The 18157-nt window shown below is 39.6% G+C and overlaps 1 protein-coding gene across 1 annotated transcript; it reads left to right on the forward strand.

Annotated features, from left to right (window-relative positions):
- Positions 1-1848: 1848 nt before the first annotated feature.
- On the forward strand, positions 1849-15880 carry stra6 (signaling receptor and transporter of retinol STRA6; the record flags this gene model as incomplete). Its single annotated transcript, XM_080027112.1, has 17 exons — positions 1849-1919; positions 2980-3046; positions 3741-3823; positions 4763-4896; positions 5449-5615; positions 6563-6688; positions 7344-7414; positions 8572-8651; positions 10312-10373; positions 11044-11206; positions 11298-11373; positions 11782-11915; positions 12290-12407; positions 12768-12869; positions 12988-13151; positions 13935-14072; positions 15594-15880. The coding sequence occupies 17 exons, from the start codon at positions 1849-1851 to the stop codon at positions 15821-15823; spliced, it is 1986 nt and encodes a 661-aa protein (XP_079883238.1). The 3' UTR covers positions 15824-15880.
- Positions 15881-18157: the final 2277 nt, after the last annotated feature.

Below are 18157 nucleotides of genomic sequence, written 5' to 3' on the forward strand. Positions count from 1 at the left end.
ATCAATTTGCCTCTTTATACAATGTTGCTGCTGTTGTTCATTGATGCTCTGTCAACTAAGAAATAATAAGTCCTGTTTTGAGTTCTCCTTACTCTTTCCAGCAGAAATAAACAGCAACCAAAAACACAAAGGCTTAAAAGAAGAGGAGAAGCAGGATATAGTCAAATTTAATGTAGCAGAAATTATCCCGAAGATGTGTCTGATGGATACATTTTTTGTAAGCCACCTGTGCAGTTAGATTTTTCATTATGGAGTAAAGACCCACCCTGGTGTCATGACATGAGCCAGGTCACACAGCCATATGAAATATAAGACCTTATAAACATATTTAATGTTTATCATTTTTACAGACAACAATTATTGTAATCAACGATTAATCTGTACATTTCTTTAAATTAATCGATCAACTGTTCTATAAAATTGCATAAAACAGTGCAAATTGCCCATTTTGCTCAGTAAATTATATTAAATGTACTGTTGCTGAAACAAAACATTTGTTCATTCATCAACTGTGCAAATAGATTTTCTTTTTCTTTTAGATAGCTGTGATAACTTTAACAAATAGGCAGTGGTAAATATTCTCTAAGGCAAATTTCCGATATGCTGAAATCTGCTTTCCTTTGTAACTCCACACAATGGACAGGTGTCCATGTTTCTTGTTGGATATTATGCGTGCCTCATTAGATGCTAAACTATATTATTGTTAAATAAAAGCGTTGATGAAATTCCCTTCCTCCAGGCATTGTGGCTGTACTGTTACGTCCATCTCATTCACATATACATTTTGGAAACATAAGATTTACCCTTCTCTCATTACATAAGTAAGATCTTTATCTGTTGTTTACGGAATTACTTTTGTTATCTGTTGGAAATTACCTATTTTCGCATTTCCAGTAAATCAAGTTTTCTTAAGAATTTCTTTTAAACAATATATTGAAATAACTTGATACCATTAAGCCTGGTTTAGAACACTATTTCCACACAAATTTGCCCTTGAACATCTTTATTGTAATTTAGTAATTTATCTGCCGAAGACCAAGTACTGGGTTGAACAAACCCTTCCTTGATCCTTATCAGGCGGGGGGGTGAAGAGTTTTGCAGTGTGGTGTGTAGTCCGACTGTCTGTCTTGAATACATGCAATTTCCTCCATCCTGCTCTATCTGGTTCCATGCGTTCTTAGTGGTGACTTGTGGATTTCATTTTGGTAACCTTTCACGTATGTAACTGAACCATTGACATGAGAATTTCCCTGTTATCAAAGAGGAACTCCACTGTCATAGGAAAGGCTCGTCACTCCCAGCTACCCACACACAGTCCTAGCTAGAGTTTTATAACTCGCCACACACCTGACCCTTTCCAACATCGGCAACAGGTCCAATAACACAACCCCAAAAGTAGATGTAATCCCAGTAAGCCGCAGGTGGCCTTCCAGATTGGCTGCCGACATCTCCACATTTTTCCCTCCTTTCACACACTGCCCCCTCTCACTCTCTCCCCAGGCTCCCAGTGTGTTGGTAACCCTCAGCTGAAATAGGGCCTTTGCAGGGTGGAGGCAGCACGCTGCAGCCAGGACCTGTCACATTACTCTCAGCTCCACAGTGGTACGAGGGCACCTGAATACAGCCTGTGAGGGAGAGTAACAGAGTGCCAGCGAGACTAGACCAAACACAGGGGAACCGGGACGCCTCTGCAGCAGCGAACAGAGTCAGAAAAGTTGGGTCTTTGGAAGAAAACTTTTCCCTATCGAGTAAAGGGGATCGCAGCCGTTTGTCGCCAGACAGTGTGGTTCAAAGTGCTCCAGAACCTTTTTGTTAGACTTTGGATCTTTTGGAAAAAGAGACAGCACAATGGATAAGGATGCTCTACTGGACTATGAGTACCCAGACCTGGATCCTCTGCCAACCCTAAATGAAGCAGAGTGAGTACATTTCCATCATCTTGCTGAGAACTTTTAAGATTAGTGATTTTAGGCTTAAATGTAATCCAATAATTTAATTTTTGTGTGCTGTTATTGTTTGTTTAAAGAAAAGAAATCACGCCATAAAGAAATATCCATCTGTAGACTTTTTCATGTGTTTTAGTAGTTCTCCAAACTTTTTTAAGTCTGAACAATTTTGCAGTTAGATACTGCTCTCATTGAGATATTAGGTTACTCTTGGCACACTGACACATTTGTCATGTTTCGGTAGAGGCTCATTTTCATGCCCTGAGGATGCAGGGTGTGTAGAAAGCTGGTAGGTTCTACCCATCAACGTTGTCAGAAAAGGTATGAAATAATGAACAAAAAATAAGTGCGTTCGACCTAAAATACCCCATTGTGTAAACAATTTACTGTGAATTTTCTTCAGCCACAAAAGTTGAAGATGTAGCACATGGTACCACGCCAAGTTGGGCGTGACATCCGACACTGATACTGACAGTCCTGTAACACCATTCTATGCTCCCACAATGCAACAGAGGTTCAAATGCAGGATTTCAATAATAATCATAATAATAAGATGAATTTCAACATTGCCTTCCATTTACAAAATGGTCTGCTCTCTTAGTGTACCACATTACGGTAATGCACATGTTCTCTATGCTCACCAGCCATAAAGTATACACAGTATTTAGTACTTTCCTAAATACAGTTAAGTCTCCCAACCTTAGACTAGTCCATGTCGAAGGCCTTCTTTGCATAACACAGGTCTAATTACCAACCCATGACCAGGCGTTCCTGCCCTTACAGTGTACAGGAACGTGAACATAGGCATTTGTTGTTTTCCTGTGTCACGCTGATACCAATCCGGTTTAATGCAAATCTCTGCCCTGGGATTTCAGCTGCAAAGTTTCCAGCCACAAGTGGTCCTGACAGTGACGTGTGAAAGGTTTAGTGGGGTGTCGCCCTGCTCAGTGACTCAAAATCCCACAGTCTTAACTTTTAAGTTTGATTGTTTTTACTCATGTGAATGTTTTGTTCCTTTTTTCTTCATTTTTAGAATAATCCCTCCATGTGACCCTACTGCTGACGACAGGCTCTACCACATATGCATCACTGCAATATCTGTGAGTCTGCTTTCCTGATGGAGTTAAAGTGACACAACATTACACTGTCCTGTAATCACACTGGATGTGTAATCTAACACCTCGTTTTCAGACAAAAATCATGCGTATAATGGTTTTCTTAACCACGATAAAGTCATATAAGGTTTGACTGTCAAAGTCAACCCTGTCCGATGTTTTCTTAGTCTGTTAGCAAACAGGATATCTTAAAAAAGTTAATTTGATTTGAGGGAATTTTGCCCTATAGATAAATCTTGTCAATCAACTGATATGAGAGCAATGTTTACTATCATTACCGTTCTTCTGATTATTGCACATAGTATTGTTATATGTCCTGCCATGTTAACATAATGATGTAGCTTGGTTTTCACTCTCCCTTCTTTTCTTTTAATGTCTTTAAAGCTTGTTTTGTTAGTTGGCACAGGCTGGCCTAATTCAAAAGCAAGGCAGTTTGGTCCCAGCCTTGTGTTTCCTAAAAGTGTCACAGGTCATGACAGGTCATTGAACTCTCATTGGTCAGTGATCCTGACTGATGACAATTCATTCAGACCACATCCATGGGGAGCACTAATGAGACACCACATTTTGGCCTTTTGTGGCATCAACTCTAAAGCTGCGTGAGGCCTGAGCCCCGGGGAATCCACAGCTGCACATTGCTCTACAGATGAAGCTGACTGATGTTTATTCTCTTTCCTAGCTGGTCGTCATGCTGATCCTAGCAATCTTAGCCAGGCGCATGAAGGTGGGCGACAGACAGAAAGGACTCCCAGGTTTACTAAGGTGAGGCTGTAGACTAAATATTGATTTTGATCATTCATTTTTGAAATTACATAAACATCATGGTTAATTGTGACATCAAATTGCTGCTAGGACCACACTGGTGGTTTTGCATGCTCTAGAGTATAGACCATTGAATTGCATGTAGTTCACAAGGTTCATTTTCCCAATGCATGCAGCACATTTATAAGTTGACTTTCTATTAACCCGGAATCTATTGGCTTCCATTTATTTCAGTGTGGTGTGTTCTATAATGATGTAATCATTTTGGTTGAGAAAATCTGTTACATCAACATTAAGCAAAAGTGATGAATGCAGGAAGCCATTGCATATACATGTTCCGTTTTCATAACATAAACAATGTATACACATTAATGTACCGATAAGGACCTTGTCTATGTGGTAGTTTTTAGTTTTTCAAAGGCAACTTTAAGCTACTTTTCTAAAATCAGCAAGCAATTGCACATAGGGAAAGGTATTTTTGAAAGCAGTGCTTATACTTGAAACTTGATAACAATACCAGAAATGTCACCTGGATTCATTTAATGTTTTGACTTGCTGACGAACCCTTGAGCAATAAACCCCACACATCTCCTCCAGAGGAGCTGCTCAGTGGCCAACAGATACAGTGTAGTCATACGGGGTACCGTCTAGGTGTGAATGTATGCGTTTCTGGAACTGCTCAGGGAACCTTCCCTAGATTAATATAGGTTGAAAAATTGAGATGGACTCTCAATATTTTTATACAACCGTCATGAATGGAAGCCAAGTGCAGCCAAGAAAAAAAGTGAAAAAAATGTCTGCCATACTTAGATAGTGAACATTTTTTTTTAGTTTTTGGGCAGAACGTTTGAATTGTGTCATTTCCGCTCAATAACTGTTTCATCCAAATGTGAGGCTGATAACATGTGGGCTCTAAATACCAACTGCTTGATTTCACAGTCCGGTCAACTTCCTGGACCATACACAGCACAAGGGCCTTGCAGTGGCCGTGTTTGGAGTGCTCTTATGCAAACTGTGGGGCATGCTCATCTCGCCAAACCCCCTCCCCTTCACAACAGACACAGAGAATAAACGTGAGGAATTCTGCTTGGTTCTTCCTGTACTCACATCATCTGCATTCCTCTTTTTAGCACACATTGTATCTCTTCTTTAGCATTTTCAATCTTGAGTAGTTAAGATGAGTTACTGTTCCTCTCTCTGTTGATAAGACAGCATCAATTGGATATACATGTCTCCGTCATTATTATTTCTTTGCTAAATATCTGTTATGTAATTGGATTATTTTGTTTCCAAGTGTTATTTTCCACTTAGGAATTCGATGGTAAGCTTTACGGGAAGCTTTTTACCCCTGAAATTAAATCACATCGAATTGACTGTAAGGAGTCGGTTCCCTGCTATTTTTACAAAATCCCCAAACAGTACAAGGTTCAGCAGAGTGGACAAATATAGTGTTTGATCTTAAATCTCTTATAGTTTCCACACATGTTGGGGGATTAAAAGTGTACTAGAGATGCAACATTAGATGTCAATGTTACAATCCTGTATCACATGGTTCAGTCAGTCACGAATCAGTGTATTTCCCTTTTGACGCTCTGGGTCTTCACACACTTTTGTTGTATTTGCAGAGAACTGGGTGATTCTGGGAGTCTTCTACTACCCCGCACTATACTACCCTCTCCTGGCATGTGGCACTTTACATAATAAAGTTGGCTATGTACTTGGTAGCCTCTTGTCATGGACTCACTTCAGTGTTCTGGTCTGGCAGAAGGCTGATTGTCCCAAAACACCTCTGGTAAGCAAAATGTGTGTTTTTATACCACTGTGAGTTCCAGTGCAATCTATTACATGCTTCTATGAGACAGCAATTCATGCATAGATATAACATATATAGATATATTTTCTAGATTGTCACAGGATTAATCGTCACTCTCTTTGTATCCCGTGTCATCTGTCTGAGTTGAAGGCATTGAAGACAAAGATGATTTGTTCCGGTCTGAAAATCCATTGATTAATCAACAAAGCTGTTATTTGTTAGAGACGTGATTTGAAAAGATAAATATTGGGCTTTTCAGGCTGGTTTCACAGACACTCTGTAGGAGCTTGAAAACGTCCCCAATCTCACATTTTGTGCCATCTCCATGTTGTTTGGGCTTTCTGTGCATGATGAATGGCTACAACTCAAAACAATTAGTTCCCCTGTCTGTTGGTCTTAATCAAGAGGCTTTGTCACAGTTAATCAGTTTAGTGTGTGTGAAAGAAACATCCAAGCTTTGGATGGTTTGTGGTCTTTTCTAAAAATAGGGGCTTTCCTTTTTTTTATTATCCCACCATGAATGCACACGCAACACTGCAGGGAGCATTTGAGCTGATCTGAAAGACTGTGCTTAATCAAATAACGACAATAGCATACATTTAATCAAATATTATATATAGTATTTCTTAATACTAAAATAACTATTTAGACCCTGTGTTGTATGTATACCTTGAGCAGAACAACTTAAAAAATGTTAACATTTACTTTGGTACTAAATCATAAAACTTGGAGGTCTAAATATGTTTGGGTTGTGTTTGGGATCCCATTTTAGCCAAATATGCAGACTGCCACCACATCACACAAAGCCATGTGTGTCCCCTTTCTGTGTCAATCCAATGAAGTCTGAACATGTGTTTCTTGTGTTACTTCAAAACTCCCGAAAACAAGTTGTTTTGTGATTTAAAGTCTTCTTTTTTCCTTTGCAGATACACAAACACTACTCCCTGTTCTCCAGCCTGCCACAGATAGCTTGCTTGGCATTCCTTAGTTTCCAGTATCCCCTTCTTCTGTTCAAGGGTTTACAAGACACTGAAAATAACAATGCTACAGAGGTAAGTGTTGATTTGAGCACAGTTCCCCTTTTGCAGATCTTGCCGCTGATGGGATGTTTCTACACCCTTATACACAACCGAGTTTGACCTTCTTACGTAACAAACTGGATAACAGTCCCTATGTTGCTTAATAGTCTATGTTCACGTAGGTCTGAGCTATTAAAAAATCTAAATCTCACTAAGAAGCACATTTCTTCAGAGTCGGAGCACGTGAGGAACATTTATAATCCACCTGCTAAGCAAGTGGCTTATTGTGCTCATACAGTCCAGGCTGAGGGGAAAATGTGAAGTCCAACGAAGCTTGCCCGTTGCCTAATCATTTTAAGTAGATTTGACGCAATTGGTTTACATTGTCAATCTTGATCAGATTATGAAAAGGTTGCCTTGTTTCTTTCACGGAGACACACGGAAACACAATGCTGTGTTTATTTGATGCTAATCTCGGCATGGGTGTTACACAGCGTGGTTGAGGCGATTGCAACCCCCACCCTATTTCACCATAATTCTGCACAGATACAGAAACTTAACATAATAAACTGAAGCATTTATGACCCCCCCCCCCCAAATCTATAAATGAATTCAGCATTGGCTGTTCACAATCTATTGTTATCAATTTATTCCTCACGTGTTTCCTTTCCATTTTTTGTCTTATCAGGATCTCACTAGCAGCTACTATAAAGACTATGTGAAGAAAATTCTCAAGCAGAAAAAGTCCACAAAAATCAGGTGAGAGCTGTTGTCTGTTATGAGTAAAACATCTGGTTTGCTGCATTTATACACGTCATGTTTTTCTTTTGTTTTCTCTTCAGACAAAATGTATTGCAACGTTGAAAAATGACACAACTGGAGCCTTGTTTAAAAGTGTTGTGCAATTCCGTTGTGCAAACACAGCTCAAGGGGGAGCTCTCATCCCAATATAAAATACTTGATTTACTTAAGTTCCTTTAGGTTGGATGTTTTCATATTATGAGGAATCTTTTGGGCATTTTGTTTATTAGACTGTAGCTAGCTGACGGGAAACGAGGGAGTGCAAGATACAAGGAAGGCTCACACTCAAATGGACTTTGCCATTCATGTTCAGTGCCCTTACAGTACCACCGGATGTTGTACTTTTGAGCCCAAACTGACATACGGGAAGAGGATGTTTTGTGAGCATCAGTGAGGGTAGGAAATTCCCAGCATGGAATACAACTACCTCTGATGACAGATACATTATATTCAAATGATTATTCGTAACAGTATATGATAAAACTGCGAGTATAAATCCTTAATTCATGTCAGAATATTATGCCAAATTGTTGTGTGTTCTTTGGGCATCATTTACACCGGCCCTCAAAGCAGTTTTTGACATGATTTTACATTATTTAGGCTCTGCCACTTATGTAAAATAGGGCTGGCTGCTAAGATAACATCTGTTACTGTTGGCCCAAACTCTGCTATAGTAAGCCCTGGTAGCATGAGAGATTGATGCCCCAAAGAGACACACTTGTGGAGAATCTGGTAGAGTTTGTTTCAGTCACTCTTTCAGTTTGTGTGAAATAATAAAAGGAAAATTTCAACGGTATTACAGTTGAAAGGGTCCTTTACACTAAGTAATATTTAAAGAGGAACCCCTCTGGTCAAACAATTGTAAATATTTCCTCAATGCAAATGACCAACATGTCATACTGAGGTTTTTTTTCATCGTGGCCAATGAGCACTAGGAAATATGCATAATCATTCTTTCCATTTGTAACGAAAACATAACACATTTTCTTTGATGTGATGTATACAAGGATGATGGCAAAAGTTTCACATTCACAAATGTGGACAAATTTCGTGAATTCATTGTCGTATAAAATGCAGTGCTAAACATGTGTCCCTCTGCTTACCTTTCACCCCAGCACATCGAGCACAGAGACGCCAAAGCTCCCTCAAAGAATCATTGACGCTGTGAAGTCGTACATTTATACGCCAGAGGAAGGTAAATATGTCATCTTGGTCTTACGTAAAGTACGATACGATATACTTTATTGTCCTGTTAGGGACATTTGTCTTGGACTCGAAAGCTGCATTCACAATTAAATGCCTTAACAGTTAAAATAATTAAAACAAAAACATATGGAAAACAATACATCAGAAACTGTACCAATCACAACAATAAATAGGCTAGCACATGAAGTATTGCACACATCCAGTGGCAAAAACATATTGCACGTTACGCATATTCCCACACCCCACAGTAGAACACCAAGATCTCTACAGCCTTAATGTTTTGACAGAGAAATATGAAAGATTTTAAAACGGTTGAGTTTACAATGATGGACTCTGTATCGTCTGCCAGAGGGTTGCATATTCAGTGTGGAGGATATGTGATGGGTCAGTCACTATCATCATCTGAGCTTGCCTAAGAACAGACTTCATAAATGGACTGGGGGGGCTGGTATTCACTCTTTTCCATTACCTTCATGGCGGTGTGCACCAGACGAGCAAGTTTAGTTTTAACACTGAGGTTGCCGTAACATGCTGACATCCCGGATCTGATCAAGCTTTCAAGTACTGCCTGATAAAATAAAAACATGATCATCTTGTCTACACCGTACACTACACTGGACTACAATCTTTGTACAGTAGGCAGAGGATGGCGGTGTCAGCAGAAATTTTTAAAACAAAATTCCCGGGGTGGCTGTTTTTACATTCATTTGTGTACAGTGTAAAAATGACTGGGGAGCTGACACAACCCTGCGGGCCACTGGGGCGGATGCATCTGCATTCTGAAAGTTTGCTATTGACTCTACGTGCTGACTTTGATTGGTTAAAAAGGAAAAATACCATTTAATTGATTAGGGTCCAGCTGCAGCCCCGGAGACAATTACCCTGGCGTGACAACAACACCCAGGCGTGACGGAAGTAACTGTGGTGTGACGGACGTGATATTTGACTATTTAGCTTCCATGACATGTCTGCTATGTCACTCATTTGCCCTAAGCCTAACCACCCAGCTATGATGCCTGAACCTAATCCTCAAAACAATATAGGCCTAAATAACCGAAATTTTGTAGCCTATCGGTCTGCGGTCTTTTTTATTGTTTGACGTGACGTAGGCTACTCAAGATGGCCGTCGCCGTATTCCGTCAATGTTCTATCTATATTCTAACCTCTCCCTGTCCCCTTGCCCTAACCCTAACCACCCAACTGTGATGCCTGAACCTAATCGCCAAAACAATATAAATAACACAAACTTAGTATCGGTCTGCTGTCTTGTTATTGTTTGACGTTGTTTACAATTTAGAAGCAGGTAACGTCCGTCACACCACAGTTACTTCCGTCACGCCTGGGTGTCGTTGTCACGCCAGGGTGCTTGTCTCCGGGGCTGCAGCTGGATACTATTGATTTAATTAGAAAAGGGTTGACACACATCTGCTTCAGTTTTGAGATAAGTTTTGAGAAGCGCAGAAATGCCATCAGGGCCAGAGGATTTGTTTGTGCATATAGGCTATGTTTAAAAATGGACTGAATCCTATGCGGGTCAACTACAATAATGCAACTTCTGTCAGTTAAAATTGAAATGTTTAAAATTTTTCAAGTTTTATTTCCTGTTTCCATAACACTTTCCTTTTTCTTTTCTTTTTCTTCCCAAACAGTTTTCCGTTTTCCACTAAAGTTGGCCATCTCTGGTGTTGTGTCATTTATAACCCTGTATCAGGTAATTATCATATATGCTATTCAACTTTATAATCTGTATAACAAGGTGATAATCCCATCTGATTTGATTTAGATACAATTTAAAATGTGTAGTGGGAAATTAGAATGCATCTTATTATCCTGACCTTTTTGTGACTTTTGTAATTTTGCAAGTCGTTCACTTCCTGTGTCTAACCGCAGAACTGGTTGGAACTAGCTCAACTCAGACATGTTCCAATTTAGTAGAGATCCATTAACCACAACTTCTCAGTTATGTGCTAGAGACTCTCTGTTCCAAACTGTCTTTTTCACAATCATACAGACGGCTTGACATGCACTCTGTTTGATTGTCACCATTCTTTGCAAAGAATAAACTGCAGAACGACAATTTGCTTCTAAGTTCTTATTTCGGATTCCATCGATTGAAAATTCCACAACAATTGCAAAGCACAGTATCATAACTCAACTGTCTATAATAGATTATTTATTTAGCCTTTACTGACTAGTTACAATCTTGATCCTGTTTTGTAGTCCAGACTCTAAACATTTGTAAAATACAGTAATGAATTAATTTCCTGTTTTTTATTTGATCTTTTTTATTTATTTTTTTATTATTATTCTTCCGGACAATTACACATAATACATAATTTTCTCATTGCATATTCATACATATTACTTTGTGTTATCTTAAGGTGGGTCTTCTACTGATCTTAGCAGTAGTACCGACCCTCCAGACTGCTCGTATGGGAGTGGATGAAGACATTGCCAACCTTTTAGCTGGCTTCAAGATTATGCTGTCCCCAGACAAACATGAAGTGGTCCGAATAGTGGTTCACTACATGTGGTGCGTAGAAGGTGAGTGAAACCAGTAAGCAGAAGCAGCCAGCGAATCAGATCCTCTTGCGGTTAATAAACCTGAATGTGCTGTCCTCTTTATGTCCTGCAGTGTGCTATATCTCTGCGATGACTCTGTCTGGCTTGGTCAACCTGGCTATGCTCATGCGGTCCATGGTTCTTCACCGGTAGGTGTGAGAAAAAGAACGGTGTAATTGCTTTTAGTTGTTATTTTTTTATTCTCTTCCCAAAGTCTACGAGAATGAAGAGTGTGTCTTGAATTCTGCTTCCTTCATTATTGTAACATAATGGAGTACTAATCACCCACACAGAAAGAGAAGCATTCACTCAGCGTTAAACTGCTGCTGGAATTGAAAACGGCTATTAAGATAAGAAATTAAATACTGTGCCATTACCATAAATTACGTAGTATTAAAAGAAATGGGTTTCTGTGTCGATTATTGAATTGCATATCTTGGTCATCCGCATGCGCAATTAGCTCCTCAATTTACTATGCAATTTGTGCATTTGCTGGTGATTCGGTTCGTGGATTGCATAGTGCTGCGTTGTCTTGATTGTGTTCTTTGCTTCTGTAGGTCAAACCTGAAGGGGCTCTACAGAGGAGATATCTATAATGTTTACAATTGCCAGAGAAGTATCAGGGCTTCCCGGCCAGCGCTGGTCTGCTGGATGGGCTACACCGGCTTCACGGCTGCTCACATCTGCATCGGTACAGCTATGTCATTATTGCTAAAGGGGGAAAAATATAGATATATCCTGATTTCTTTTAAACCATCTAGTATGCTTACCTTATTAGAGCTGCTTTGTTTTTTGTTTTGTTTATTTATCCCATAATAAATTCTGCTATATGGTGCTATACTTCAAAGTAGAGGGATATACATGCTCATCAGATAGTAGCAGATTAAAAAAGAACCTCACTGAGGCCAAATATCCTCAGACAACCCTTCCATTTTAACATTTCAAGCCATATTAATAGTATTCTGTCTGGTCACACTCCTTCTATGTGTGGGTGGTGTACATTTGTTGAATGCTGGACCAGTTATAAACTGTGAGTCCCTGACCCTCTGATCTCTCCCCCTGCAGGCATGTTGGTCCAGACTATGGTGTTCTTCCTCTGCCTTCTGGTCGCTGTCTTCCTCATCCTCATGCCTGTCCTGCACGGAGAGAATCTCATCCTCTTTCAGATCCTGTTGAGCATGTGGTGAGGCCGGTCGTCACATCTTTCATTAATTAAAAACCTTTGCAGTTTGCATGACTAAGGCATAATTCCCTGCTGTACCATCAGTGTTGGCAAATGGGAAAACCTTTGTTGTGTTTCAATGTTTTGACTTTGAAAACATCTTTTAAAAATAACACTAGGTTTTGATCGATGTCAAAATTGAGGCGTCTTTGTTGTTGTTGTTGTTCCTGAAAAATTGACACCGGGAAACATTTTTTAATCAACAGCTACAACATGGTCTATGTCAGTTGTCTGGTGATTGCTACAAGGTTATATATTCTTCTGTCAGTTACACAATGTCTTTCTATGGAGATGTTTGATTGTTGAGCTTTGTCCTTTCAGGCCCTTCTGGCTGATGATTGTGTTGGCCGTGGTAATTCAACACATCACTGGCAGGTTCTGCTTCATCAAAAAAACAGCAGGCACTCGAGACCTCGACAACAGGTTAGTCAATGTACTGTATGTGTTGCACTGTATTGTCTCTTATGTTCAATAATTTTTTTGTCAGATATCTGCAGCATCATCCCGTACATTTGATGCATTCCATCCTCTCTTTTTACAGGGGTAATCTGTTCCTGCTGACGTACCTGCTGTTCCCGGTCAATGTTCTGATCGGGGTGCTGCTGGCAGTGTGGCGCATGATCATCACGGCCCTGTTCAACATTGTCCACATGGGACGCATGGATATCAGTCTGCTTAATCGCAATGTGGAGGCGTTTGACCCAGGTGAGCCAGATGTTCTGATCAAGACAGCCATATTGTCAATATCTGGTAAGCTGACAGGGCCAAAGCTGCATTAGGTCAAGTTCAATGCCATCTGCATTAAAAACAAACAATATTAAACATATCTTCATATGATAGGATAGGATAGCATGTAGCTAGGCTGCCTCACCTGCAAAATTAGTTCCGGGTCCATTATATCATTATGAATGTTTTCAATTATCTAACAACAACAAGGCATAACTATCAGTGCCATAGACTGCATTGCTCATGAAGGTGGTGATTATATTTTACATTTGATACAGTTTTTTATATACTGTACTCTCATAACACAATGTTAACATTTTCATTGTTTTCAACATGCTTTTACCTTTGTAGATGCTAGTGTGTGCCCCCCCCCCCCCCCACACACACACACACACACACACACACTCACTGTAGAGGCCATTTTCTATGAGCAAACGCACTTAAACTGATCCCACTTAAAGGACAGAAATGCGTACATCCTACATCCTGCTGATGGCAGCTCGCATGATATCTGTATTCTTTGCAGGGCGCGAGGACTGTAATTGCACACGATATATGAAAGGGCTGCAGATTTAAGACATCTGTTGTCAGGAAAAGCAGGTGGTTTAAAAAAAAAAGAAAAAAAAAAGGGTAAAAAAAAAAGAAGTGTGATTGTAAGGCCATTATGTGTGATTGCCTCAAAAGCCAATATGGGGTGTAGTCCTATGTGTTTATTGCTTTTGCCCAGTCAGAGTGATCCCCCCTCCGTGTTTCTGTCTGCAGCCTACCGCTGCTATGCTCATTATCTGAAGATTGAGGTGAGCCAATCTCACCCCGTGATGAAGGCCTTCTGCGGGATACTGCTGCAGTCTGTGGGCCAGGAGACCAATGCTTCACAGAGGTCAAAGGATGCTGAAGAGGGTCTGTATCTAAAAAAAACTCATATCCTAGTCTACATAATTAATTGGTTCTCTTCCATTCATACTTTTAAAGACATGTCTTTTCATGTTGTCAAAGAAAAGACAGAGTCAAACAATATCTTCTCCTTTTCCTAACACTTCCTGACTACCCTGTCTGTGGCGCCTTTATTCCCACTGAAACAGAAAACTTTTAGCAACACAGGTCAGAAATGTATGTTTTATTTATTAGGAGTCAACAGTCGGTTCGTTGGGATCTGTAGTTTTTAGCAAATGGCACTCAAAAATAAGTTAATTGAGAACAATTCATAACGCAGATAAATACACATTTTGTGCTCCACTGATGTGGTTTGATTGAAAACTAACCAGTGCCCATGTTATGGTAATGAAAAAGCATGTCATTCAGTGCAACAGGCTCGTTAGTTTTGATAATAATCTGACAACAATGGAGTTCTATGGCAAAGATAAATATATTAGGCTTACACCTATACTTATTAGTAGGATGAATTGATTGTTGGTGTTGGTCTTTTCTTAGCAATAAGACAGATATAGAATATAGCCTCGTCCTTTAATATAAACAGTAGATTCATATCCACATTAAAGTGTGACATCTTTAATTTCTCCAGAGAGGTTTCAAATTCAGTAGCGGGTCACTGTAACACATAATCAGATCATAACACTGCCTTGCACGCTCCGGAGAAATGAAAGTGTAGCAGTTCTGATTTAATATGTCGAGAACAAATTGAGTCACACAGTGGAATAATTTACAGTCCTGCTGCTGGTCTCAATCATATAAACTAATCAGCTGTCCTTATGGCTCGCCCACACTCGCCTGAGCCGTCAGCCTCTGTCACCAAGAGACAATGTTTTTCTATAGGTTGACATTTTTCTCATAATTTAACTAATACAAATTAAACCAATGTATCATTTATGTCAGAAAAAGCCAATATGAACAGCAATTTTAAGGCTAGTTGCTAATCTGCAGGCGAGTGACAGTTGCCTACACGTTCGGTGACAAGAGGACATACATTATAGTGAGGAATTAGCAGGAATATGTATCATGCTTCATCGGTTGTTGTGGAATCTCTCTCTGTGTCGGTATCTTGTCACAGCTTAGTCCAATTACAAATGTGCAGTGGAGATGTTGCTGGTTTGCATCTAGAGAACAATGCATCATCAGGAATAGTCTAGTATTGTCTAACAAAGATTAGTGCTCGAGTAGCTGATTACACAGATGAGCTATTGACTAATTGCCTGTTTCATATTCATGTTGCCCAAGGGGCTAAAGCTTTCAGTGCATTAATGGCAACCCCAATATGCTCCTACCACGCTCAGAGGATTAAAATATGATTGCTTTCTATTATTACTCTCTGTAGTATCTAGCTGGTCCAGGGTGGCCTTCAAGAGAGCTGTTTCCCCTTCCAGTTAAGATGAATAAAAGAAGTTTATCTATTCATGTGACGATAGGGAGTTGTGTATACTTGACATACCGTGGGTGCTATCATGATGTTCTGAATGTCCTCAGGGATCCAGCTGGTCCATCAGGAGAAGAAACAGCACAAAGTGTCCAGTGCCAAGAGGGCCCGCAGGCACTGGCAGCTCCTGTACACCCTGGTCAACAACCCCTCTCTGGTGGGCACCAGGAAGCACTTCAAGCGTCAGGCCACAGAGAGCTTTCGGAATGGCAGCATCAAGGGGGGCAGCAAAAAAGAGGCAGCAGCCAAGGTGACAGAGGCGGCCGCAGCCAGCAACTGAACTTGAATGTGACCCTCGTTAAGGATTGGCTGCAGATTCTCTTTTGGTTTTGTGAAAAGTCACGTTAAAGTCATATAATGTGTCCGTGCCTTCACTGTAAATGTTTGTCTGCATCTGGTGAAACAATTGCACTTATAGATCAGTGCCTCGTGTACATATCCTCACTAAGCCTTTCCTAACCGCAGACTGTGTCCACTTTGTACTTTCTCTCTTGTGTTCTGCTTGTTGCTCATATGTGTGAGCCGCAGTATCCAGTCTGATGGGAAAGCTTGTGTGGAACTGATCTTCCAACAATACACATGTGTAATGTGTAATTTTCAACAAGTTGTGCTTATTTTGGGATAGCACTAATTTGCTTTATGTTTTAATTTTATAGGTTGATCGCATATGTTTTCCAATATGTTGTTGTTATCACATAGGACATATAAAGCACATTAGTAGTTACCCAAACTAAACACTTGGATGTGCAATCCACTGAAACATCCTTTTAAAGAGGCTATTATTATGTAGATCACTCACTATTTATGAATTTACAGAATAATAATACATTTCTTTTTTTCAAATGTACACATTCCGTGTAATTAATAATATAACCTGTGGAATATAGGAAGTACCAGACGAATGAAAGTGTTTGTATTTTCTGTTGTATTTGTAGATCTTTAGGTCCAAAACCACTTGCTGCTACCAGCGTTTACTTATCGTTGTCAAAACTCTTTTCTGGTTTCTGATGTTCACCAACATTACATTGTTTTTCTCCACATTTGCATTTAAAATACAGACTTTCAAGTGAAATACATGAAAACCCAAATTTTCTTTGTGATTGTTGTGAAAATAAAACTGAAACAAACGTTTTCTATTTTTTTCTTCTTCAATTATTTAGATTATTATCGGAATTTAAGATTTTTAGAATAAACTATGTTGATTTTAAGCATCATTGTGTTATGCTGCTGTGTTGAGGGAAATTAACTAAACTGGACCAAAACAATAAGAAAAATGAAAATTAAGACAAAGGGACGCTTCGTGTTGATCAGCGCCTTCAAACGCAACAGTTTTTTCTTCTGCATACACACACTTTTCCCCGAAATCCCATCGTCCGTCGGTTTTATCCCAATTTGAAAGAAAATATGACAAGAACATCGGACCAAGCAAACAAGTAAAAGGCATTAACAGAAGATAAATGTCACATAAATAAGTGGCTGATATTTTTAAATCCCGCCCTGAAACGATTTGAGTGTACCAAAGTTTACCAATCTAATTACAAATAGGCCTATGTTTTGTTAACATTTCAGATACATTTATAAAATAATTAGGCTATTTTTATCCCCCTGGAACGTCTGAATCGACAAGCTCAATGACAAATCCAGAAAATCGTCTTTATGGTTTCATGTTTTATTAATTCCACTTACATAAAATGATATCAAAAAATCTCGAAAGGTCAATGGTTTTTCGTTTCGTTTTACAACAGTTCACAAAAAAACTCACTATACGCATCAAAATACAGGACAGTGAAGCAGCCGGACACTCACATGCGCCCTTTGTGTTGATGCCTCATGAATTTACTTACCATCGTAAAAAAAAGAGAATCATTTAAAATTCACATGGCTTTACAACAATGTTGACAGTAACATCTAAAGTCATCTAGACTACACTAATACAAACCACACAAGGAAATACGTGTGACATGCGATGGACACGATCATTGTAAAAAGCGAGAGTAAAGCAAGCACCCGTTGATAAAGAGGTTAAAGTCGCATGTTTTTAAAGCCTTAACATTACGTCAAACACCATGTTTGTTGGTAAAAGCAGAACACAGTTCGAAGTGACATGTCGCCTTGTTTTTTGGACACACAGGACAGAGGAAAGGTCAGGCGCAAAAACTCCTAAAGTAAATATGTGCATCTTGTAATATTTCATCCGTGGACGAGTCGAGTGGAGGCGCAGTGCCGACACCTTAGAAGATGGGCTTGGACTCATCCACGGACACAAAAAGCGTAAAAAGGCCAATTGGTCCCTGATGAACACAGCACCATTTTATTGTTTTTTTCCTTTTCGTTTTTGTTGTGCTCTCCAAAATGGTTAAAAATGTTGACAAATTTTGTTTTTGTCCCCCCCCCTTCAATTACGAAAAAAAAACTCGCGCTTCGCTTTGCACAATTTACGCACATGCCTATCCGTGCCTGTCCTACAGAAAGGGATTTATTGTTTGCTGTTTTTCCTGTCACTTTGTGATATCGTACAAACTGTAGAAAGCTGTGCTTGCATTGTAAACGCATGTTACTTATCTTAACCTTACAGTAGCCTATACGACAAATGTCACACGAATCAAGTCACAAC

Source organism: Ammodytes marinus, assembly GCF_949987685.1.
Source record: "Ammodytes marinus genome assembly, chromosome: 5".
NCBI lineage: Eukaryota > Metazoa > Chordata > Actinopteri > Uranoscopiformes > Ammodytidae > Ammodytes > Ammodytes marinus.